Source organism: Spinacia oleracea, chromosome 1, assembly GCF_020520425.1.
Source record: "Spinacia oleracea cultivar Varoflay chromosome 1, BTI_SOV_V1, whole genome shotgun sequence".
Lineage (NCBI taxonomy): Eukaryota > Viridiplantae > Streptophyta > Magnoliopsida > Caryophyllales > Amaranthaceae > Spinacia > Spinacia oleracea.
Window position 1 is genome coordinate 117,415,316 of NC_079487.1, and position 25,939 is coordinate 117,441,254.

General features: G+C 34.3%; 3 protein-coding genes and 1 long non-coding RNA gene across 10 annotated transcripts; 2 read left to right on the plus strand and 2 right to left on the minus strand.

Annotated features, from left to right (window-relative positions):
• Positions 1-3,084: 3,084 nt before the first annotated feature.
• Positions 3,085-10,832, minus strand: LOC130471262 (uncharacterized). Of its 5 annotated transcripts, none has more exons than XR_008931931.1 (9): positions 10,664-10,829; positions 10,451-10,536; positions 9,407-9,465; positions 8,666-8,846; positions 8,323-8,447; positions 7,996-8,050; positions 7,745-7,808; positions 3,860-4,042; positions 3,085-3,744 (listed from the first exon to the last, which is right to left on the minus strand). It is a non-coding gene; the product is annotated as an uncharacterized lncRNA (long non-coding RNA). The 5 variants fall into 5 exon arrangements; XR_008931927.1 differs by having other exon boundaries at positions 3,860-4,553; positions 10,664-10,825; XR_008931929.1 differs by having other exon boundaries at positions 3,085-3,735; positions 3,860-4,553; positions 7,996-8,447; positions 10,664-10,832.
• On the plus strand, positions 5,639-7,987 carry LOC110783979 (LRR receptor-like serine/threonine-protein kinase FLS2). The gene is made up of 2 exons (XM_021988392.2): positions 5,639-7,406; positions 7,669-7,987. Coding segments are annotated over exons 1-2 (1,719 nt in total). The 5' UTR covers positions 5,639-5,689; the 3' UTR covers positions 7,671-7,987.
• A 1,965-nt stretch (positions 10,833-12,797) lies between the features above and the next one.
• LOC110783899 (lupeol synthase) lies at positions 12,798-19,677 on the plus strand. Of its 2 annotated transcripts, none has more exons than XM_056841299.1 (18): positions 12,798-13,097; positions 14,140-14,325; positions 14,512-14,601; positions 14,685-14,882; positions 15,367-15,451; positions 15,531-15,697; positions 15,832-16,020; positions 16,144-16,257; positions 16,418-16,537; positions 16,644-16,766; positions 16,970-17,068; positions 17,159-17,215; positions 17,513-17,559; positions 17,974-18,117; positions 18,214-18,394; positions 18,683-18,763; positions 18,851-18,934; positions 19,089-19,677. In XM_056841299.1, the coding sequence occupies exons 1-18, from the start codon at positions 12,900-12,902 to the stop codon at positions 19,335-19,337; spliced, it is 2,412 nt and encodes an 803-aa protein (XP_056697277.1). In that variant the 5' UTR covers positions 12,798-12,899; the 3' UTR covers positions 19,338-19,677. The 2 variants fall into 2 exon arrangements, with proteins under 2 accessions (XP_056697277.1, XP_021843973.2); XM_021988281.2 differs by having other exon boundaries at positions 19,043-19,303.
• Positions 19,678-19,813: 136 nt separating this feature from the next.
• On the minus strand, positions 19,814-24,217 carry LOC110783898 (pollen receptor-like kinase 1). Of its 2 annotated transcripts, XM_056841302.1 has the most exons (4): positions 23,236-24,217; positions 21,711-22,430; positions 20,973-21,002; positions 19,814-20,579 (listed from the first exon to the last, which is right to left on the minus strand). In XM_056841302.1, exons 1-4 carry the CDS (start codon positions 23,909-23,911, stop codon positions 19,909-19,911), a joined length of 2,097 nt encoding a protein of 698 aa, XP_056697280.1. In that variant the 5' UTR covers positions 23,912-24,217; the 3' UTR covers positions 19,814-19,908. The 2 variants fall into 2 exon arrangements, with proteins under 2 accessions (XP_056697280.1, XP_021843972.2); XM_021988280.2 differs by lacking the exon at positions 20,973-21,002 and having other exon boundaries at positions 23,236-24,214.
• Positions 24,218-25,939: the final 1,722 nt, after the last annotated feature.

Consider the following 25,939-nt stretch of genomic DNA (forward strand, 5'->3'; position numbering starts at 1 on the left):
GGTTAGACAAAATAAGTCGAATAGAACTAAGCCTTGCTTTTATATTTTGTAATAAAGTAAAATATATTATTTTGTTTTAATTATTTTTATTAAAAGAGTCGCAAATCATAGAGCGACATTTATATTAAAAAATAACTTTAACAAAGTAATCCATAATTAAGTTTTAATTTCCTCTAAATCTATTACTATATACTAAAAGAGACACCAGGAACGACACGTGTCAATTTCTGGTGCGATATTTCCCGCCGAAAAACACTTTCCCAAAAAAGTGTATTTGTTTTATTTTATTTTTATTCTCTTCCTTTTTTTTTATAAACTATTTATGTATGGAAACAAAATTTACTTTATAAATTATGCCAATAATAGATACGACGTAATAATAATTATTCTAAATTGGTAATATTTTAGTCAAATCGATATATTAATAATGGAAAATATATCACTCAATATTTTAGTCAAATTACCATATTAGCATTTTAAATATGCATATTTGATGAATAACTTTAAACGAGTATGTTAAAAATGTTATAACTATGCAGTAGTTTGAGAATTATTCATTTAAATATTTTGTGGAAAAAATTGATAAAAATCCATGCGTGCACGGGATCTAAGCTAGTATATTGATATGAACGATCAAAGTTAAATCTCGAAAACTGACACTTATTAAGGACTACGTACATAATATGCTTTTGAGAATTTTGACATATTTTTGTTTAAATATTAATTACACGTTTTATGAAAATTCAAAGAATACTTAATGTGTACAATAAAATATTCAAGAATTTGGGGCAGGTTAGTAGGTGTGTGAGTATACTAAAATATTCAAGAATAGAGGAAGTATTCTATAAATAAAAGGATTATTCTTGCGTGGACCTGGTCCACAATAATATTAGTGTGGACCCAAAATTAATAGTTTTCTCTAGCACCCTTTTGACACTCATAGTGACCATTATTGTTCATATAGTAACTATAATAAACTAAACACCAAAATTCTTAGACATAGTAACCATTTTTTGAAGCATAGTAACCCTATATTTTTAAAAGCGAATCGTGACTTAAAATCACATTATTCAAGCACAAAACATGTATCAACGATACTAATTTACATTTTTATCATAATAATCTTAATAATATGCCAAAATAAATTGGGAAAAAGTTGCTGACTTTATTTTAAGACATGGTTCACAATAAATTTAGTATGGACCAAGTCCATTTAAGAATTAGTGTAAATAAAATATACTAAGACAATGAAGAAGTTATTAAGGATCCCGGCCAAGGGGCATGGGCCTCTGTCAACTTTAAAAAAAAATAGTATACCAAATAGGCCTAGTCTAATATGTTATTCATTTTTTTTTATAAATTAGTATACCAAACAGGCTCAGTGTAATTTGTTAATTATTTCCCACGTTCCTAAATATTGACTCATTACAATTTTCATCTCACATAAAATTTATTTGGTCCAACCACTTTTATTTATTCTCAATTTCATAGTACAACCAATTCATCACAAAAACATTTTTGGTGCATGCATGGGGCAAACAATTACGAACGAAATATCACTATTACTATGTACGAAATATGTGTTTGATTCTAGAAGTTACAATAGTAAATTATTATTTGATTTTTTTGGTTGGAGAAGTTAGTAAATTATAAATACAAACCTATGATCTAAATGGGTATTTTATACTTTCCTTATCGTTTTGGTTGGAGAAGTATTTGATACTTTTTTTTTAATTCTTGTTTCTATTCAATTGTTTCCTTTGAATATAAAATCTATGACCTAGGTTAATATGGAAATTTTGGTTACAGGAAATTTTTTGCTAATAAATATGCACTTTGTATATTTAGTAATAAAATCCTAGATATTTTATTTTTATTATTTACTTATATTAAAAGAGAGGCACCAATTGAGGTTAGCATGAGTGGTTAAGGGCCTCTTACTCCTTAACCAAGGTCTCGGGTTCGAGCCTTGGGAATGGAAAAAATCTCAACTGAGAGGGATGCTGCCCATCGAGGTACCCATGCAAACTCCCACGGGAGATTACCTCGTCGAAGGCGGTGGGAACTCCTCGTAGTAGAACCAAAAAAAAATATTAAAAGAGAGGTGAATCAATGAGCGACATTTGTCACCACCACATTGATTTCCTCTCTTTTAGTATAATATATAGATGTGCGAACATTATCCAACTCAGTGATGGTGTGAGTATGCAAACGAGCACATCCAATTATTATACGGAGTACTCCGTTGATTGAGTTTGTTATCGGAAATCATTAACAATATCAATCTAATTATCCCTCAAAAAATAATATATCAATCTAATTATTGCTCTTAAAAATATGACAATTACAAGTATTTCATAAATCTAGGAAGTAATTAATTTTTTTTTAATATTATAATCAAAAGTGTTAAAAAACTCGTACGAACCGGACCTAGGGGTGGCAGTATATCGGGTTTGGATCGGGTGAAACTCAATCCGCATCCATCCACGACATTTCATCTGTCATCCAACCCATCCATCATCCGTAAAATTCTTCATCCACATCCATCCATCATCCATGGGTGGTTCGGGTGGATCAAGTGAGAATCGGGTGAAATATATTTGAAGATATATAAAAACAACTTAGAGTGACACATATTGCAATTAGGGATAATTAGTCCACATATAGTCCACGTGACTATATTTCTTTTTGAAAAACCATAGCATAACTTTTAAAAAGCTTTAGATTCATCTTTGTGTTATCCTAGTAAGGAAACTTTACGCTTATGTCTAGTATAGTTTTATTCACAATAAATAAATATATTATGAAAGTTAATTGAGGTTGATAACGTCATGAAAGATATTTGGAGTATTAACTTTTGAAATTGAGGTATTTTTATGTGTCATGAAGGGTATTTGGTGTATTAAGTTTTAAAATTGAGGTATTTTTATGTATTATTGAAGCTCGAGGACATTTGGTGAATTTCTTTAAAAACTCAGGGGCATTTTCATGAAAAAACTTTTTTTATTTATAATTTTGAGGATGGTTAACGAAGATTTTATTAGAACAACAAAAATTGAAAAGAGACTTTAAAAGGATGACACGTGCATGCAAATTTTCTTGTCTTTTCTTTTTATATATAAGCTTAAAGAAACAAACTAAGGAAAATTATTAAAAGACATAATAAAAGTCGAAGCCGCTTTTGCAAGGATATGTGCTTGGTGAACTCTTTCATGATTAACATTATTGATGCAGCACCAATCAAATGTCATGCCAATCATTTTGGTCTTCTCAAGCGTCCATTTTAGTTGCATATCTAAGACATCTACTTGTTGAAGCAAGTCAATAAGTCTCTTTGAATATGTGAGGATCGTAACTCTGTGGTACTCACCTTGCGAAGCCCATTGAAGACCCAAAAGGCATGCATTTGCTTTTATTTGTAAAGCAGAAGCAGCTGATCCAGTTTGTGCACCTCCCAGGATTGTCGTTCTCGTTGGTTGTTCGTCTAAGTACCAACACATACCTGCATTTCTAGTATCCTTGTGCCAAGCTCCATCTACCACAATGTTTGTAATATCTCCTAGTAATTCATTACCCTTGATGATAACCCTATGGAAACCCAGAGGATAAGGAACTTCGGTCTTTGGAGGGTGAAGAAACCTCAAGAATGGTTGAACATGTTGTTTCATAGTGTAATGTTGTTGTTGAGCCTGATCAATTCGAGCTTGAACTACAGACAACGTTGTTGCTTCATTCCTGAAAACTCTGTTGTTCCTAGTTAACCAAAGAGTCTATAGTGTACTACTCCTAGGACTGTCATTACCATCCTGGCTATGAAATTATCAGATATAAAAAAGAAGTCATTCCGTAAAGGACATACCTTCATTGTCTTTTGAGTGGATTTGTAGTGCTCCACCCCTCCACACTTGTTGTGAAAGATCACACATAATCTAAAAATATGTTGCATATCGTCCTCCCCGCTTTCACATAAATCACAAGTAGTTGGAATTTGCAACCCCCGTCTCCCAAGATTTGACTTAGTCGCAATGCCGTTATGAAGAAGCTTCCAAAGGAAAAGTTTCCACTTAGAAAGAACACGCATCGACCAAAGTGTTTTGTAGAATTCTCGACCAATTTTTTTTGTAGTATAGATTCAGCAACTTACACTCAATATTCAATAACTAATGAGCTTGTACAATCTTACATGGCAATACACATAATACTATTCACAAATCACAATGTAATTCCCTTTGTTGTTCGGGCAAAAATTGGTGTTGACTATCTTTATCTTAAATCATATATATTAGTGAGAGCTCTCCAACTAACTCTCAAATGTATCTCAACAAAATACACTCAAGAACCTCCTCTACCCGTCAAAAAAGAACCACCTCTAAAAAAAAAACTACCAACATTGGTGGCTTCTTCAAAAACCACCAATGATGGAAACCCCTGTTCTTTTTACACGGTATCGTGCATCACTTCTTTATATCGCAGTAGACAAAGAGAACTACACAGGTGCCTGCTTAGTGCTTAGCTAGAAATCCAACAACGTCCAATTTGTGATATTTTGTGCGCTACACAGAAACAATGAATAGTATCACGCTTGAACAAAATGACATACATATTGAAACAAGTTGTGGCTAGAAAGATTGTTTTATGTATGTGTACTTATCAAAGCGTTACCCAATACCCCATCTGTGATAGCATCTGTAATACTTTTCTTGATACATTCGCGTTACAGATCAAGTAATACTTTTCAAAGCATTAAGTTAATCTGTAATACTTTTCTTGATACATTCACAGTTATACTTTTCAAAGCATAGAATTGAAAGATAAGATAACATGGGCTAGTGGACTAGTTGGTGCACCATGAAAGTGATCTGCCCTCCTGCAACTTCCTAGTTACAACCTAAAATCTATCTTGTGCTAACTGCTAAGGCACTGCTTATGCTGTTTAACAACAACAAAAATATAACAAGAGCTGCAGGTTGTAACTAGGAAATATGCCTTTAAGAATCAGATATATGCAGCTTGCCATATTACATTTTTACTCACTTTGAATCTTTACAGGAAGCAGATTGGCAGATGCTCACATGCATATTTTAACCTGGTCGATTATGCTGATAACATTTATTATACATAATGATAAACGATTCGGTGACTGATTAGTAATAAAACTTTGAAACCGGCAACATCTTACTCCTTTTTTCTTCTCAGACTAACTTTTCAATTTGGATAAGAGAAAATGAAGAAAAAGAATCTATAATATTTTCCCCCCTCCTCTTTAATAAACACAATCCCCTCCAAAATTGGAGAGATTTGGAGCGAAAATGGAACTCCACCTCCCCCCTCCCATTCTTTCCCCTCCCCTCCCCTCCCCTTCCTTTCCCTTTGATCTTGTTATCCAAACACACTATAAGCAAGTAATGTACATCCATCTACCATTGTCAGCAAAGAGTAGGAACAAAAAGTTTGTAGGGCTAGTAAGCAGAAGCTAAAAGACAAAGAGAAAAAGATCAAAAACTTCAATGAATAAAAGTTTTAGTTTTGAATGGAGGGCATTCGATAATCATTAACGGCCATAGACTATTCACTAATTGAGTAATTAAGCATTAAATTAAATCAGCGAGAAATCTCATGTGGGTGGATATATAAGAGGTGCATGCTTGTTCTCCTTTTAGTAGCAACCCTCACTTAATTTTCTCCAATAATGGAAACCCTCAAGAAAAATTCGCTTGCAGTAGCTACTCCCATTTTACTCATAATATTGGCCATTAGCAATATATTCTGTCCACTACTGGTAGAATCCTGTAATGCCATAGATAAAGAGGCATTGTTTCATTTCAAGCGTGGGATTTTGTATGACCCAATGCCAAATTATCATGGATTAGACACTTGGGTCCCTAAGACCGACTGTTGTGTAGAGTGGCGAGGTGTGAGTTGTGATCCCACCAACGGAAGGGTTGTTGATCTCCACATGTCGGGCTTTCGGGATGAAGGTGGTGTTGATTCCAACTTCGGTCTGGTAGGTACACTCTCTCCTTACCTTGGCAATTTTACCTATCTTCAAACCCTTATCTTTCACGACCTAGTAGACATAAGTGGTCCAATCCCTCCTGAACTAGGAAAGTTGTCACACTTAGAAACTCTTATTCTAAGCAACAGCAAACTAAATGGTTCAATACCTTCAACACTAGGTAACCTCCATAAGCTAAAAGATCTTGAACTAGGCAATAATAGTCTCTCTGGCACCATACCCGACTCTCTTTTTCAATCCATGAAGTCACTCTTGACTTTGGAATTAGAGGGCAACCTATTAACTGGTTCAATACCATCTTCCTTTTCAAACCTGGTTTCACTTAAAAAGCTTTATCTTAGAAGGAATTTTCTCTCTGGTCCAATTCCACTTGGTATAACCAAACTAAAGCGTCTCACCTACATAGATTTGTCGAATAACAACATGACCGGAAGAATACCAGATACCATAGGCAATCTCCCTAAATTACAGTCCTTATATCTAAACCATAACAAACTCACTGGACCCATACCAAATTCTTTAGTTAAACTCTCACAGTTGCAGGATTTACATCTGGACCATAACAAAATTACTGGACCCATACCAAAGTCTCTAGGTGAACTCTCCCAATTGCAGAATTTATACCTCGACCACAATAGACTCACTGGACCTATTCCTTCTTCCCTAGGCAGCCTTATATCTTTAGAAGTTTTGAATTTGGCTGATAATAAAATGACGGGTGTGTTACCATGTTCCATAGGCAATATCACCCGAATCCAGAAAATTGTGTTAGAGAACAATATGATTACAGGAAAGTTGCCACCGACTATGGGGCATCTAACAAAATTGTACGATGTCTTGTTCTCAAATAACCAGTTTGTAGGCCAAATACCTTCAAGTTTTGGAAACCTGAAGCTCAATAATTTGCACTTGTCTAAGAATCAGCTCACTGGCCCACTCCCTCAGCTTGAATTCCAACCAAAATCATATGACAACAACTTCGATTTATCTTATAATCCACTCGGGTTAGAGAAGATACCAGATTGGTTATTTAAGTTAAACATATATAATCTTACATTAGTTGGGTCAGGGATCAAAGGGAAGTTGCCACAATCGATAAGGACAACTTATACCTCCTACTTTCATTTGTATCACCTTGATTTATCGAGTAACCAAATCCCAGGTAAGTTGCCTTCATGGATAGGGAATATGAGTTATCTAGAATCCCTTAACTTATCCAACAACAGACTTTCAGGAAGTATTCTTAGGGACTTGTTGAATTTGAATAATCTGTATGATTTTGATGTCTCAAGGAATAAACTCAGCGGAAGAATACCTCCCCACAACATCAGTTATCCTGCTTCTGCATTTTCGGGAAATCTTGGCCTATGTGATTCGCCGCTCCCTCCTTGTAAGCATTTGTAGTCATACTACTGTACTTGTCAAATTTCTATGTCAAAGTTAAAGTTTATATGAATTTCCAAGTTCCAACTAGTCTCGTATGGATTTACTTTTTAATTATGCAGTGATTCTGTTATAGTCACAGTAACCGATTATTTGTTAACCAGTTACTTCTTTTGCAAGTGTCAAATGTAACCCTTTTTAGTCTTCGTCATCTAAATTATCTTACTTTATACTGTACTACCCTTATCTACACGTGTTGGTTAATCAAGAAAATCAAAGATTCAAAGGAAGTACAAAAAGGAAAACTAAAGATACAACACTGAAAAGACGTGTACAGAAGCATACTTATACGCAGATTTTATATGGCGAAGCATCATCCTTCAAGGAAGCTTTCAATTTGTACAAGCACCTGCAAAATTAGATGTGCTAAAGGTGAATGAAAAAAGATATGGAAATTTTGAAGTCAACCGTTACTAGAAAACAGATCAATAAGAAGGTACTCTGTATGAACTTTGTAAGAAAACTTTCTTTTTCAATTTTCTTTCCTCTCATGTACTTCAAATTGAACAATAACAGATCGAGAGAAAAGAACCCACCTCGATCAATTGCAATATCAGTTGGACTAAGATTATCTATGTTCCGACGTGACATCTGCAAAGAAAACAGTATAGAAGTTAGAACGAATCATATAAGGCCACTGCAAAACAGGTTGTTATAGAGTAGCAAGAATATTTGGACAAGGAGAAAATCATGCTCATATTAAAATAAAATTCCCTCCTTGAAGGATGATGCTCAGTTTGTACTAATACCACTCCACTGGTACATCTAACCAAAACCTAATACCACTTCGTATATGTTTCCTGGTAGTAATAAAACATATAATAAATATTAACACCAAACTTCGTGTAAACAGAAAAGACAACCTTCAATGACAGTTTTGTTATGGAACATCCGAAACAAATACCAATTGATGGGCCTTATAACAGCCCCTCCACCAGTGGAAACAACAAACAGATGCATCATAGATAGGCTCCTTTAACACCTCAGTCTGCAACAAACAACTAAAATCAGCATTGTTCCTAGTATCCCCCAGTTTTATAATAGTCTAACAGAGTTACAAATGTGATATATTGTAGTATTGTACTAGGATACAACTTCTCCTAATACAATTACTGACGTACTGAAATTCATCTCCTTCTACATGAACATGCTAATACTTTCCCTTCACAAATGCCATGAGTGATCAACAATAAACGTTCAACTCACCATGATATTTAGTAATACCCAATCTACAGAAAATTTGGAACAGCATGCTGTGAATATCTAATGTGTAGAATATCTAACTGGCCTTTTCATATCCCTCCTTTATGGGGCAGACATTTCCCCCACTTTCTGCTCCACCAATAAGTAACCAAAGCATAAAGAACCACTGTCATTAGTATCATACCTGCAAAATAATTAATCCGAATTATAGGACCTAAGTTTCATTGAGTCCTTCTTGGGGACAAAAAAAATTTAACTGACAAGTGATACAGAGAATACTTGCAGCCTATCAGAAGTTCTAACTAAAGTAAGTCATCGAAAATCATCTATTAAGTGACAAAGAAAAGACCTATCAGAAAACTAATAACTAAGTGCTTCGAACACAACCCCGCCAATAGTTGTTTTCCCAGATCCCATCATACTTGCACATAAATTTGATGAGTTATATCTAGAGAAAACTAAATTTTATGTTACTAAAAACGGATGCCAATCAGGAACTAACCAACAAGGTAAATGCAGGCATGCAGCGTCCATTCAGTAAATTCTCTATCTTTGTTACAATTATCTAATTTAACTAAGATGGATATTTGTTGTGTAAGATGAGACAATCAATTGAGAGTCTGAGACCCATATATCAAAACTTATCCTCAAAAGTCTAAGAGATTATACAGCAAGCTGAAGAAAAAAATATTTAATTGTCCGTGGGACGAAGTAATCTAATGATAGAAAAAGCAACATGCTTACCTTCAAAACCAAAGTCTCTTCTAGAGAAGCAGGAAAGCCCCCAAACTCCAACACAGAACCTGAATAAGAACACAAGTTCAAAACTTGAAATATAACCAGGATAAAGACTTATCAGAAAGATGACTAGTGCCAAATTACTTTAGATCCTGAATTCACTGAAACGTTATAAGAGTTAGTTAATGAATAGAGTGAAGCTAGGTCACTAAATTCTCAATCTTACTCCAAATATTATGAGATATCAAGCGAAATCCTGACTAAATTCCATTGGTGAAGGGTCACTAAATCTTACTCCTAATGTAAGAGAGGATATTGGCATATTGCTTTCATGCTCGATCCTGAGTCTTGACTAAAATCGACTACAGGTCTACAGGGAGAAGGGTTAACTAACTTCTCAATCTTTCTCCTTACTCCTGACATTAAAAGCAAAGGATATTGCTTTCATGCTCGATCCTGAGTCTTGACTAAAATCGACTACAGGGTGAAGGGTCACTAACTTCTCAATCTTTCTCCTTACTCCTGACATTAAAAGCAAAGGATATTTCTTTCAAACGCAATCATAATTAACTGCAACCACATGGTGAACTGTAATCTCAATCTTATTCTTGAAATTAAAAGCAGAATACATTTCCTTCAAGCGACATACTAACTAGTAGTAAATTGGATCATATATAGGCTGAAGAGTCACTAAATTCTTAATATAATCCGACATAAAAAGAGGTGATTTTCTTTCAGGAACGACCCTAAACAATCATGAATACAATGCTGGCGATCATACGATATCAATCTTGTATTATTGAAGAATACGATAATCAAATTCATCCTTCATAGTATCTAAATAACAATAAACCAATAGCATAAGTACAAAACATGACGTAATTAATTCGAGCTCCTTAACTTCAATTTCCAGAAAATTTTATCAAACACTTTGTGAGCAAAGTTAGTGGAGAGTTGTTTGGAGAGAAAACCGATTTTGATTATACATTCATGATCAACCACCCGAACCCTAGAATTGTCCATACTTTTATGAGAACCGGATAAACCCACCTGGTTTTCTCAAGAAATTTTTGAACCCTACAACAACAAACCATCGCTGATAACGTGTTTAATTTCAAGTAATTTTCAGTGTTCACCTGGATTTTAACCAAGTAAAGACATAGTAAGTTCTTCTTCATAGAAGAGGCAGATAATTAGAGATAATCGATTGACATTTGTGTTAGAATGGTAGAAAATGCAGAGAATTGAGTATGGAGGGTTTACCTGAGATGAGAACTGGCACGTCGGGATAGGGAGAACTACCGGAGAAGGAGAAGGAGAAGAAGAAGGAGAATAGAGATGTGGTTTTGTTACCACTGCGGCACGGCCCACCCTTTGAAGTTGGTGGTTACTTGAAAAGACAATACAAAGACTTCAGGGCAGATGCGGCGGTTTGGGTGAGTCATGGGGTGGGTTTGGTGGGTCGGGAATAGTGGACACGCGACCCGCCTCCCTAAATTAGGGTTAGTTGGGTCATGTATTTTGGCAAAAAACATGGACACAGTGATGGATTGTGGGTTGTATAGGTCAAGTGGGTTCGATAGATTTGGTGGGTTACGTGGGTTGTGATCGTGGGTTGTGTAGGTCAAGTGGGTCCGATAGGTTTGGTGGGTTACCATACATTTTGGGTTCTAATGTGATTATGATGGACCAGGTGGGTTTGGTGGGTTCAGACGAGTTTTATGAGTTGATGTGCGTCGGGTGATTTTAGACGATTACTTAAGCGTTAAAAAGTTACAAATTTATATTAACTTAATTAATTAATTTTTATGTTATTGACATACTCACATAAATGTAGTTAATGTATATCTAAACAACAATTAAAGTTAAAATTTATTAACATTTTAAACATACAAAATACTTCGTATATAGTATAAAATCGGATGGCAGGCCTATTGGGTCACATGGTTAAGTGGAATCGGTTTGTGTGTCGTGTGGGTTGGGTTCGTGTACGGTGGATTGTGTCAGGATCGATGGGGTGTATAATGGTGGGTTGTGTCGAGTTAGATAGGGTGGTTCGGGTGTGTCGTGGTGGGTAGTGTCGGGTTTGTTGGGATGGGTCGAAATGGGCTGTGTTGAAAAACTCGACCCACGACAAATAAAAAAACATTGGGTTGGACGGATTGTATCATATATGGGTCATAAGTGTGGACTCACGTGATCCACTACGGGTTGTGTCATGGTGGGTTGGGTCAAATTAAGCCAACCCATTGGCCATCTCTACCTACAGGAGTTCAGGGTGTTCTATCGAGTACCGACCTGATGATATATCGACCTAGAAAACCGAGTACCTGACTTTGGCCAATAAAGATGTCGGGGGGCTCATGATTCGATACTAGATTGTCGGTTATCCAAAGTTCACGGGTCAGATCTTAGAGTATTCGTGCTATCGTGTCTTTTTAACATGTCATATTTACCTTTTGAATTGCATGTGGTCTTGAATTTGTTTAGGAAAATTTGCGAACATCTACCTTTTATTTTACTGGAAATATCAAATAATTACTAGCTAGTTGTTAGATAATTACTACCTAGGTTTTTAAAATTTGTCAACTACTACCTACATTTATAACAATCGATGTCAATTGTTAACTTAGTCCATATTTCAAGAACGGAAAGTACATTTGACACTATGAAGTCTTTTGTAGAGAGTTAATTAACAACACAACACACTTCTCATTTTCTTAATAACAACTCTATCTTTACGGTTACTATTTACACAAACATTAAGATAAAGGAGTACAATAAAACATAGATAAAATTAGCAAGAGAAATAAGTAAAAAATGAAAGAGTATAATAAAATACTTCAGTAAACAAAATGTAAAGAACTTTATAAATCAGAATACAACAAAAGCCGTAAAATGAACGTAGAAAAATGGAGGCAGTACACCTTAAAAATCTATAGTACAATATTTGCATGATTCTTAATCTTAATTAAAAAAAAAAAAATTTGGATCTTCAATCTTCACACTGACGATACCAATGCATCATCCGATTTTGGGATTTTAGAATAAAAAAACCCAATAGCCAAGTCAAACTTATCCTATCACATGTCACATAGTTTTGAATTTAGTTTAGATATTTATCGATTTGGTCTTCTAACATAAAATTAGTCAATTTGAAATGAAAATCCATGAATTTATTTTTTAGATTAAAATATATTATTACATATTTGATGTTAGCAAATTGAAATATTATCTGATGTTAGCTTAGCAAATTCAAATATTTTCTGAAATACACTACAAACTTTATAACATTTATATACTTAAGAAAGATAATCTTTGATGTCCTCAAATCTTTAATGAAGCACTATAAAAGGGTTTAGAGGAGGTTCATGCAATAATCATGCAAACACAAAACAACAAAAGATTTTAACGAACTACATTAATATTCGATAGTTAATATTATTCCTTCCTCTAAAAAAAAAGAACTTCTTTTTAATTTATTTTTCCAAGAGCTAATATGTGGAAGCTGAAGATAGCAGAAGGAAAGGATCCGTTGCTAGTGACCGTAAACAATCATATTGGACGACAACATTGGGAGTTTGATGAAGAGGCTGGAACGCTAGAGGAACGAGCTGAGGTTGAAAGGGTTAGGGAGGAATTTAAGAGGAATCGTTTTAAGACCAGACAAAGTGCTGATCTCTTTATGAGAATGCAGGTTTGAGCTTCATTCGTATATACTACATAGTTTAAAGTTATAACTTAAGTAATTCTTACATTACTTATCACAAATAGCCTATGTTCTAACTCTATAATTTCACTAGACCGAAACTACTACTACGTAGGTTGCAATTGGTACTTATGTATAAAGTTGGTACAAAAAATCTCTAACCACATCAAAGTATTACTCCCCCTGTCCCGGAATACTTGTACCGCTTTCCTTATAAAGCCGTTCAGGATTACTTGCACCGTTTTTATAAATGGTAAACTTTTATTAATACACTACAAGAAATTGTACTATTAAAGACGGGAAATCCCGTCGCGAAAGGCCAATAATTGTTGATTAACGACGGGATTTCCTGTCGCGAACCCGTCATAAAAGGGGGCCGTCGTTAATAGAAAATCCCGTCGTAAACCCGTCGTAAAAGACATTTGCGACGGTTATTCCCGTCATTGTTTGGTTGTTAGCCCCGTCGCAAAAGGCTTTTGCGACGGGATTTTTGACCCGTCGTAATTAGTTTGTCGTAAAAGATACAAATTCTTGTAGTGATATTATATCAACTACTCTCTTCACATGTTATTTTGTAGTCCCGTGCACCCTACCTCTTACCCCCTTTAAAAAGTTGACACATACCCCATATCTATATTAAAAAAAATACCCCACTATCAACTACCATCTATTTAATAATAAGTCAATTACTTTGTATTAAGTTCTGTGCTGGTCAAACCGGTTCAAGTATTCCAGAACGGAGGGAGTATTAAAAATCATTGAAAGAATTTGTTTAATACACATTTTTATTTATTTGAAGTTTTTGCTACTTTTAAGTGGAATATGTAAGCGTACCAAATGACAAGTGATTTAACCATACCATATCCATATTCATATTCAATACTCAGTACTTAATAGGGAAACTTCTACTTATACAATCAACGGTTCATTGTGTATGGTACAACCGACTGCATCAACTATGATTTTTGACTTAATATTTGTTTAACGTTTATATTTGTAATTGAACTACGTGAAACAAATCCTTAAACAGTTGAGAAAAGAAAACCAAAGTTTGGCAATGCCCGAAGCAATCAAATTAAAGGAAACAGAGGAAATAACAGTAGAAGCATTAAACACAACACTGAAGAGATCCATAAACTACTTTTCAAGTATCCAGGCCCATGATGGTCACTGGCCCGCTGAATCTGCCGGCCCATTATTCTTCCTGCCTCCGCTTGTAAGTTTTCTTTATCTAATTTATTAAAAAGATAATTTAAGTATATCATGTGTACTTATGGATATTTTTGTGCCTTTGATAACATGAGATGTTGTATGGTGTATCCGAGTGCACCTTAAAGTTGGAAAAATCGATGTTCTTACTCGTAGTTCAATGATAACGAGAAGTGAAATGTTTCAATTGCAGGTAATAGCCTTGCACATTACAGGAACAACCAATAAAATTCTATCTCCTCAACACCAAAAGGAGATCAAACGTTACATCTACAATCATCAGGTATAACAATAACTAAATTATGTACATTTTTTTTGTGTTTTGTCTTACTTACTAGCATGACAAAATGTGGAATGTATTGGTAGAATGAAGATGGAGGATGGGGACTTCATATAGAAGGGCATAGCACAATGTTCGGCTCAGCAATTAGCTACATTGCCTTAAGGCTGCTAGGAGAAGGCCCTGATGACGGTGAAGATAACGCCGTTGCGAGGGGTCGTCAATGGATCCTAGACCATGGTGGTGCCACTGGCATCCCATCGTGGGGAAAATTTTGGCTCACGGTTAGTCAATTTGTCATCACTTCTTCTTAATTACGGAGTACTATTTTACGGGAAATTACCAAACTATCCTTTAAAGTTCTTGTTGTCTCAATTAAGGGTATAAATGTCAATTTACAAAATGTTAATACAGCGGAATAAATTTTGTTTAACTATGGGGTTGGAGAAGGTTTTGCACTTGAAAATAGGCAAAAGAGACTTTTGTGAATCCAGTCAAAATCTTCTATCCCACAATTTGTGTGTCACTCTTTGTTATTGGTTGATATTGTTAATTAGCCAACACTTTTATTCTCGTATTTAAATTACACTTAATACTTAAATGACACACAATTTGTGGGACAGAGGAGTTAGGCTTAAATAAAACCATGTGAATTGGTTACGGATTACGAACTTAGTGCAATTACTACAAACTCATAAGAAATTAAAACTTGATTAAAATTTGGCATAATGTGAAAGGCAAATGATAGGAAACTTGTTTCTTTTATAGGTGCTTGGAGTGTACGAGTGGGATGGGTGCAACCCAATGCCCCCAGAGTTTTGGCTACTCCCTGAAATTTCACCTATGCATCCAGGTTCTTCAATTGCTCATGCAATTTTAGTTTTTTCAATTTAAACATTTGAAATATCTCTAATTAATGGTCCAAAATGCAGGGAAAATGTTGTGCTATTGTAGGTTGGTGTACATGCCAATGTCATATCTATATGGGAAGAGATTTGTTGGTCGAATTACTCCCCTCATTCTATCACTCAGAAGGGAGCTTTACAATCAACCTTACCATGAGATTAATTGGAACAAGGCTAGAAATACATGTGCTAAGGTACGTAGGAATAATGTGTTACAATTTACAACCCGTTTCTGCAATAATTTGACTTTCATCGCTTATTATCAATGTATAACTTTAACCATACAGAGTATGTATTACAAACTAGTAAAATTACATGTGTTTTATAGGAGGACCTTTACTATCCACATCCCCTAATACAAGACATGGTATGGGGATTCCTTCACAACTTTGTTGAGCCAGTACTTAACCGTTGGCCCTTTTCAAAGCTTAGGGAGAAAACGATGAAAATTGCCATGGAACACGTACACTATGAAGACATGAACAGCAGATATCTCTGCATTGGCTGTGTGGAAAAGGTTCTTTACAATTTCATTATACTAGTACAGAGTAGTTGTTATTACACATTAAACCAAAGCCTACGATATTATTCGATCATATACCCTTTAGATTACAAAATGAAAACTTGTACTGTGTTGTAGGTTCTCTGTTTGATAGCTTGCTGGGTGGAAGATCCAAATTCAGAAGCATACAAGAAACATCTAGCGCGAATCCCAGATTACTTATGGGTAGCAGAAGATGGGATGAAGATGCAGGTAACTAAATTTATGACCTACAAACATAGAAAACCCTCTTTCAATTCCCCTGATTAAAATCGGTCAAGTTACTAATTTGAAATATCTTGAATCAGTTAAGTCCCCAGCGAAAAATCCTATATATCCGTTATAACAAATATGTTATATGTCCAAAAAACAGAGTTTTGGTTGCCAAATGTGGGATGCAGCCTTTGCAATCCAAGCAATTTTTGCAAGTGGTCTCACACAAGAGTATGCACCTACACTTAACAAAGCACATGATTTTGTCAAAGCCTCACAGGTAACTTTTAATTATTATTTCTTTATGCGTGCTACATATATATCTCCATGATTTTTTTGACAGAAAATGAAGCAAACCCAGTTCTGATAAGCCCTTTTTGTATAAGGTGAAAGAAAATCCTTTTGGAAACTTTGAAGAAATGTATAGACATATTTCAAAAGGTGCATGGACTTTTTCAATACAAGATCATGGTTGGCAGGTCTCTGATTGCACTGCTGAAGGCCTCAAGGTACTTGTTATATTCAGAAATCTTTATAAACATCAAACCGAATCAATGGGATCTTGGCCAGGTGGTTAAGACTGAAATTAAGCTTGTATACTATAGGTCTTAGGTTTGAATCACACGTAACAAATTTTCAATATCCTTGTGCACACTAGCTATTTTCAATAGTCCCTATATGATTTACGAAGTTGTGTTTGAATACTTGATAGACTGCACTTCTATACTCAAGATTTCCCTCCAACCTTGTGGGTGAAAAAATTGAAGCAGAGCGCTTGTATGACGCTGTTAATGTCATTCTCTCTCTCCAGGTAATTAAGTGCTCAATTATTTTAGGATTTCATATTTTTGATAATTTTTACCAATATTTATTTTTGTTTGTTGTTTAATTTTCATCATAGAGTAAAAATGGTGGATTTCCAGCTTGGGAGCCCCAGAGAGCTTTTCGTTGGCTTGAGGTATAACAATAAATGTCTTTAATATATAATCAATAAGTAAAAGTAATAAACAAAATTGATATTCGATAACAAAAATGATATTGGTCAATAGTAAGAAGAATTTAACAAGATCATAAAAAATAAATAAAGTACGGAGTAGAATATATGAATAGTGAAAAAATCAAAGTGTTACAACTATAAACAAACAGATAGAGTATATCTGTGTAACACATGAATATGATTACATACCATTTTTTCCTCTTAAGCTTTAGAAATACTAATTTCTTACAAAAACAATTTTATGTATTTTTTTTCCAGAAATTCAATCCAACGGAATTCTTTGAAGATGTTCTAATCGAAAGGGAGTAAGTTCTAAATTCAATATCTTTCATGAACTATGTTTATGGAGTAAACAAGATTTCCCTTTTTCTCAATTTAATTAGTATCGGGATGGTCTAGAGACTTACATAACAAATGAAATATTATTTACGATCCATCCAAATACATATAGTTGATAGCTCTGATACCATATTATGTTATGAATGAATATTCGATGTTCAATTATTGACAATTGAGCGCGCCTACATTTATTGTACACATGTACTATACTTCTATTCCACATCCAAGATAACATAAGCTAGGTTTATGATCACATACGTAGCAACATATTCGATCTAGCTATCAACTCGGATAAATACGTTATCTCAATATTATGGTGTGCTTAATGCTTTTTACTATCTTATTTATAGTAAATAACAGTTTTGAAAATATTATGTTAGGTATGTGGAGTGCACTTCTTCAGCAATTCAAAGTCTTACACTCTTCAAGAAGTTATACCCTGGACATAGGAAGAAAGAGATTGAAAGGTGTATTGCTAAAGGGCTACACTACATTGAAGAGACACAAAACCCTGATGGTTCCTGGTAAGTCCTTATTTCACCCTCGATTTTGTTTAACGATTTTTCTTTACTACTAGAAAATACTTAACTAAAACCTTTTTTCATTTAATTTGGATGCAGGTATGGTTGTTGGGGGATCTGTTATACTTATGGAACATGGTTTGGAGTTGAGGCATTGACAACTTGTAGGAAGATGAACTACTACAATAGCCTTGCATTGCGCAAGGCTTGTCATTTTTTGCTGTCAAAGCAATTGCCTGATGGTGGGTGGGGGGAGAATTTTCTCTCTAGTCCAAACAAGGTATTACAAATTATTTTTCTCGAAAATTTTATAATAGATCGATAAATATAATTGTATCACATGTAAGTATCACACATTTGGTCCAAGCTAATTGAAATGTTGTTGTGCTTATTCATTTTGTCTTGTGATTGAAGTGGACTCTCTCACGGCCTCTTTCTCTTTAATAGTTGTCATTAGTTAAAAATATCGAGTAATATTTTGTTTAGGCTTTAATGTAAGTCCAATTTATTCCATGTGTTATGTTTTATATATTGTTGAACAATAAATGTTTTTGTAATTATGGTACAGGTTTACACAAACATAGAAGGGAACAAGTCCAATTTGGTGCAAACTTCTTGGGCATTGTTGTCCCTTATTAAAGCAGGATTTGTGAGTATTTTCTATCTTAATTATAATTTTAATACATAATTAGTCTTTTATATCTTAATTATGTATTTTCTAATGTCAATATAACAGGGGGATGTGGATCCAACCCCCATAGAACGAGGAATAAGATTATTAATCGACTCACAGATGGACGATGGAGACTTTCCACAACAGGTATTTTTGCAAAAAATTAAATAGATTACTATTATGAAAATGTACTACTCCGTAGTCCTTACATGTCATATATGTTACACTCTAGTGGTAATGTTGGGTATATAACAGGAAATTACCGGGATATTCATGAAGAATTGCACTTTAAATTATTCATCATATCGGAATATCTTTCCTATATGGGCTCTTGGTGAATATCGCCATCTACAAGCGAGGAAATCAATTAGGTTTTAACCTCAAAGACCCTCGGATTTTCGACTTGGATATCAATACTTTAAGATCTTGTATGCGAGGGTGTGTGCACGTCATATATGCGAGGGGCACCGTACAAATTATGTACTCCGTATACGATGATTTTACAAATGTAATTTGGCGAGTATGGTTATTAAATCATTTCCCAATTTAGTGTTAGAAATTTAAGAAATTCTCAATAATTTAGTGTTTAATTTGTTCGAAGTGTCAATGTAGAGTTGGATTACCAACCTATTTTTTAGTATTCTAAAAGGGGGAAAAGCTTTTTTTTTCTTACACCAACTAGCCATGCATGAATATTTCTGTCAATATTTTTTACAACAATATATGTCACTCATTATAGCTATGGAGTATGAAGTACGTATATATTAACATACTTTAAATTTAGCTAACATGAACAGATAAAAATAAGTGAAACCCATGTGTTACACAAAAATAAAACAAAGAACTAATTTTTACTACGACTAAGTAACAAAATTTGATCTCCCACTTTTTATGTACGTAATATCGATCACTTGTATGCCACTCATTTATTTTATAGGTTCATTTTTCAATAAGATATTATAAAATTAGTATCATGAAATAAGGAGTTGGGCTTGAATGCGTTGCACGGACCAAGAAAGAACCAAGGGCATAAAATGTGGGACATAAAGATTTGTATTTTGCAAAAAAAAGTTAACAACTAACGACTAGCCCTATTGATTTACGAGGAATATGCATTCATGTTAATTGATAATCACATTGAAGTCATCCGACGTTCCTCTAGAGGAACGAACATCAGGCTCCGTACTAGCACACGTCGAGTAAAATTCATCGTCGTTGTCACGTTCTCGTTCTCGTTCTCGTTCTCGTTCTCGTATTTCTTCAATCTTTGCGCAAGCCTCTTTAACATCCAACCTTTTATCTACATTTCTCTCACAACAAGCCATACCAATGTTGAGTAACTTTTGCATTTCTCCTTCACTATTTTTTGTTTGGCCCATGGTTTTATCATACCCATCATTGATCACTGACCTTACCCAAATTGTCATATCAACTTCACTCCCTTGTTGTAAGTACGATGCCGGGAATTTTCCCGTCAACACTTCTATGATTAAGATTCCTAATGACCAAACGTCGGTTTTCTTCGTGATGCGACCATTGCTAAAATACTCGGGTGACTTGTAAGCTATCATCATGTCTTGCACATTTTCTTGGTTAATTAGAGGAATTAACGCGTAATCACCGAGTAGAGGCTCGAACGAGTTGTCGAGTAGAACATTTGATGATTTTAGGTGGCCATGAGGTGCAACTAAGCATGCTAGCTCTTTGTATAGGTAAGAAAGCCCTCTTGCTACTCCTTTTATTACTTTTAATCTCGTTGGCCAATCTAAGGTCGGTTTTCCTCGAGTTTGTCCTGGAAATTACATAACAAAAATGGATTACTCCCTCCAACAAAAATAAATAGAAAAGAAGAAGTTCTAGAATATTACTCCCTCCGTCTCTTTTTGTTCTTTACGTTCTCTTTTTTGGGTGTACCAAAATGTCATTTAATCTCTCACACTTTTCCATTGACACATTAAAATTTTCTTATTTTTCCAATATCTGAATTTTGATAAAAGTGAAAACATTATAAATAAACGTAATTTAGAGGATTCTCAATGCACATTAATTAGTCGTTAAAATGCGTGCAAAATACCAAATGTAAAGAACAAAAAGAGACGGAGGGAGTAGTATTTTTTTTTTTTTAAAAAAAAAAGAACAATAAGTAAAATAGTTTAAGGAAAAAACTTTGATAAAATTATCTTACCCATGTCCTTCGACGTAATCCATAGGGTACCTATTTTATATATTCACAAGGTAGTTAGGCACCCCAAAGCTACAAATTAATTATGTGAATTTTATTAACTAGCCATAAGATGCTTCAAACAAATATCTCCGTTTCGTTAGTAATGATATATTTCCTCCATTTTTTTTTAATTGCACCAGCTAAGATTTTACGCTTGTCAATACACTATTTTAACCACTAATATCTCTTATTATACATTTTAAAAAATTATTAAAAATTGATAATTTGAAAGTATATTTCGAGACGAATCTAACAAGATTTCACATGTTTTTCTTACATATGAATCACAGAAAATAACTATATAAGAATATGAAAATAGTGTTAAATCTCAGATGATGCAATTATTATAAAGATGGAGGAAGTATACAACTCGTAAGGTCGTAAACAAAAAATGAAAAAAATTTCCTAAGATTAAATGAATTTAAAAATGCGCACACACATATAGATGTGATTAATATTTGTCTTTTTTGATTTAGCTTGTTAGACTGTTATTTCAATTCAAGGGTATCTTGTGAATATTTGATAGACTGTTGTTTCGAGAATATATGGTATCTCTTGAAATAACTTAGGACACTTTAGTTATTGTTTTATGTCTTGAATATATGTTTTTGAAAATCATAGAATAAAAAACTTGGAAAATAACACTGATACTTATTGAGATGCATATATGGATGGATAAGGAAGAGACGACGTACGTACCATGGAGGAGGACAGCAAGACTACCCCTTTCAACAGGGTCATTAATAAAGAGTTTCTCTTCCTTTCTGTAATAATAAGCCACTAATGGAAGCAAATTAGGGTGAGATAATCTCCCTAATCTTCTCATATGTTCTTGAAACTCTTCTCTACCCACATTATTCATTTGCTTAAACCTCTTCACAACAACTGTACTTCCATTATTCAAAGTTGCCTTATACGAAGAACCAAAACACCCACTTCCTAATACCTCAGCTGATGCCTTTAACAAATCCGGCAAGTCAAATCTCTCCCTATCATCCCTTACAAATGTCAACTTTCCTGAGTCGCTTTTGCTGTTACGACCACCACCACCACCACTACCACCGCCCACCATTGTTATACCTTCTTCCTCGCTGTGTTCCGTCATCCCAGATTTTCTTGGAACACTTGACGTTGACGACGAAGGTCTAATGTTATGATTGGTGTTATTGTTGTCGTCGTAGGCGTGGTTTCTGTCAGAACGGTTATTGCGAAGTACCATTACGATGAGTAAAATTGCCAAAACCACTGCCATGCCCAACCCAATTGCAATCGCTAAAATTGGAATTGATGATCCTTTCTTAGTATTTGATGGACCTAACATTGTCGGTGACGACGGCGTTTGTTGCGGTGTATCTATCTTCTTGTCCGACGGCGGTGATGTGCATGTATCTAGAGGCGGTCCACATAGTTCTTTGTTTCCTATTCAAAAATCCAAACATTTTGTTTATGTTAAAACATACGAAGTATCATATATATAAGCAAATATTTTTGCATATATGATATGCGCTTGTAAATGCGCTTGCAAATGCATATCATAGCAAAAGACAAATAGAAAAATTAAATGGTATTTTTTTCACATAATGATAATTTTTTAAACATGAATGGTACTTGTTTTTATGAATGATACTTTACTTTTTTTTTTTTTCTTATTTTGTAGTTTTGTTGGCTGATATGGGTTTGCAACATATATCAAATAGCCGTCTCGCCAACCTCTATCATATATTCCCTTCGTCCCTACATGTTTGCCCTCTAAGTACTAAATGTTTGATATTAATTCTCACTAACCTATATAAAATGATATATTCATATGCGACTTTGTTAGGCTTGGTTTAATGCATAATTTTAAAATATTAATTTTTTATAACTTTTACGCGTATAAAATTGTGGATATTTACATTTTAAACCATGTCTTAAAAATTGTTAAAAGTTAAATTGAACAAACAATAAAGGGCAGAGGGAGTAAATGGGGACGGGGATTTGACAACATTCTAACCTGTCTGTACAGGTTTTCTGCTTTTGTCACTAGACCAAGACCTCAACTCATTACAAGAAAATTTGTGACTAAACAATAATTCTATCCAAATTACGATTTTATCCAAGCAGCAATTGTATGGAGACATAAAAAAGTCATATGACATGTACAAATAAGATCAAAATATAGTAAATAATATCGAAATGCACGCATAAGAAACAATGTATATATAAAAGGAAGAATGAAATATACCTGAGAAAGCCTTTGGATCAAATTTGGAAAGGCCAACAGGCACTGGACCATGCAATTGATTATTGGAAACATTAAAAAGTTTAAGAGAACGACTTGAAGTAAGATCCGGAATAAGGCCTTGAAATTGGTTACCCTCAAGAGTTAACTCCACAAGTTTACTCAAAGGTACCAAAGAATTAGGAATTTCACCACTAAAATTGTTAGAATCTAGATGAATTTTCCTTAAACGTCTCATCCCTTTAAATGCATCCTGTGGAATAGCACCTTCAAACTTGTTTTTCGACAAAAATAACGCCTTCAACATTGTTAACTTCCTAAAATCAGGCATTCGCCCACTAAAACTATTATTCATGAAACTTACAGACCGTAATTTGGATAATCTGGAAAGGGAATCAACATCAATGGATCCGGATAATCCCATATTTTCAAGCCTTAATCCCCAAATATTACCAGCTCGTGAGCAAATAACACCAACCCAATTATTCTTGGTCCCGGAACACGGAGATACGATATCCCAACTCGAAAGGGAATCGGATTCATCTTTTAGGGTTTCCTTAAGCCTTAAAAGGGCATTTGCATCGTCTAATGAAGAAGCGGCGCTATAAGAAATAGCAATGTGGAGGAAGATGAACAAGAAAACAAGATCATGGCGTGGTTTGTTTTGCAAGGAAGCCATATATGTATGGTAGAGTGGCCAAGGGAGGGTGTAAAGGGCAGATGATACCGCCCTTTACAAAGGGGAACGTCACAATTGATGTCGATTTTAATTTGTTGGCCTAGACCTCTCTCGCGAAAGAGATAGGTCAAGGTGCTAATACAATAATTTTGGTGGCATAAAGGAACAACACAATTACCGACCAAATGGGAGGAACAAATTAGGCTAAGAATAGAATAGATTGGGATTAAATTTCAAAAGTGTGGAAGACAAGGAAAGTTTGGTAAATGGTAATGGTAGAGGATTGAATTTTGTTTTTTTGTTTTTTTTTTTTCTTCCATGAATTATTGTGTTTTTGGTTGTGTTACTTGAGAAATATCCGGCTAGCCTTTCAATTTAGACTATAATTTATTATTACATGTTTTTTGCTATTTATGAGCAACATATGTTCCTCATTTTCTTGAGATAGCAATTTCTCATTTTTAATTTGATGACGAAAAAAAATATTAATTTTGATAGTTTGATATGAGATTTATCAAAATGGTAATTGTCCCCTTCCACCTCTATTAATTTGGACAACAGAAACTCTTAATTAAGACCAGTATAAAATAAATATTATAAGATAAGTGTAAAATAAACTTAAAATGCTTAAAATTTAAGTTATTATTATAACACTTCATATAAAATTTGTCTTGTTATAAATTTTTTCTTTTTAATAAAAAAAAATATTCTTTCAAAATCACTCATAGTTAATGAATGTATAAAGGTAACTATATAATCCTTTAAACCGCTTAAAAAGTTTACCAGTCGAAATTACTTCATAAGATAAAAAGTTAATCAAAACATATTAAAAGTTATCCATATGTATAATAAATTTATTGTACACCAGATATATGCAAGATCTTTTGCTCCGACAATGTGAATTTATATATATAAATATATATGTATGCTTAAAAGAAAAGAAATTCGAGATCGAAACCAAGTGCCTAAAACAAATCGAACTTTCAGATCAAAGCCTGTATTTTCAAATCAAGACAGATTTATACTAATCATGTCTATATTAGATACCATATGTCCATATTAATTAGAAACGATCTATCCATCATAACCAATATGTTAGATAATAATGACTTGAATCGGTCAAGCCTCTTACTGCAACGCCCCAGCACGGGGATCTGTCTAGAGATTACTATACAAACTTTCTAGGTCATAACCTAGTAGTATTTTGTAATCTGTAATCCTCAAGATCAATAAAACTTTCCTCCCCTCTGCCTGTGAACGTAGCTAACACATTATTAGTGAACCACGTTAAATTCTCTGCGTTCTTTATTACGTTATTTATTCTTTCTTTGCATCCGTTATAACACAATATGTGCAAAACATGTACAGATTAGAGCCGATCTGTCTTTTTTTTTTTTTTTTGACATAGGCTTAATTTTACATAAATTAAAAAGTATTACAAACTAAATAAAGCATTAAGGTCCTTAAGGACTATTACACATACTATGAAACCAACTGAATGCATAAGCTTAAAATTTGCAAGGGTAGCCGGCTCTTTTCGTGGCGGTCCTTCATTGTTGAAACTTGTTTACACCACTTTGTTATGCCAAGATTACCGGTGGCTGTGATTTCATTGTGAGAGATAGAGCAGTAGCTTAACTGTTTACCACATGGAGGTTCCCTAGGTTCCCTAAACATCCTGTAGAACACGAGAAACAACGAAAGAAGCAAAAGAGTAACAAAGATGAGGGTAATTTGGTTCAAACTCGTGAAAGTTACACAAGCGTTTACAGTCACTTTCAGTGACTTGGGTAGCATACTATGAATCCCCAAAAAATGGGGAGCAGCGCTCAAATACTGGTTTTTGAAAGCGTCAAAAACAACTCTTGACGCTAACCTAAAAGGAGGACTAACAAAAGTTGACCTCAAAGACCACACAACAACCAAATCTCTTATACCCCGACCCTTCCTAGAACCCACAACTCCTTCCCTTGTTGAGCTAATTGAATGCCCACCTCCAATCCCTTCCGGGGAGATTACACACCTAAC

Bases quoted from the DNA above. Each gene is read 5' to 3' on its own strand.
- LOC110783979 (XM_021988392.2), top strand. From the start codon at position 5,690: ATGGAAACCCTCAAGAAAAATTCGCTTGCAGTAGCTACTCCCATTTTA.
- LOC110783899 (XM_056841299.1), top strand. From the start codon at position 12,900: ATGTGGAAGCTGAAGATAGCAGAAGGAAAGGATCCGTTGCTAGTGACC. The intron at 13,098-14,139 runs GTTTGAGCTTCA...ATCCTTAAACAG, and splicing joins ATCTCTTTATGAGAATGCAG to TTGAGAAAAGAAAACCAAAG. The intron at 14,883-15,366 runs GTTAGTCAATTT...TTTCTTTTATAG, and splicing joins GGGGAAAATTTTGGCTCACG to GTGCTTGGAGTGTACGAGTG.
- LOC110783898 (XM_056841302.1), bottom strand. From the start codon at position 23,911: ATGGCTTCCTTGCAAAACAAACCACGCCATGATCTTGTTTTCTTGTTC. The intron at 22,431-23,235 runs GTATATTTCATT...ATTTTTGAATAG, and splicing joins TGATCCAAAGGCTTTCTCAG to GAAACAAAGAACTATGTGGA. The intron at 21,003-21,710 runs GTACGTACGTCG...TATATAAAATAG, and splicing joins TCTTGCTGTCCTCCTCCATG to GTACCCTATGGATTACGTCG.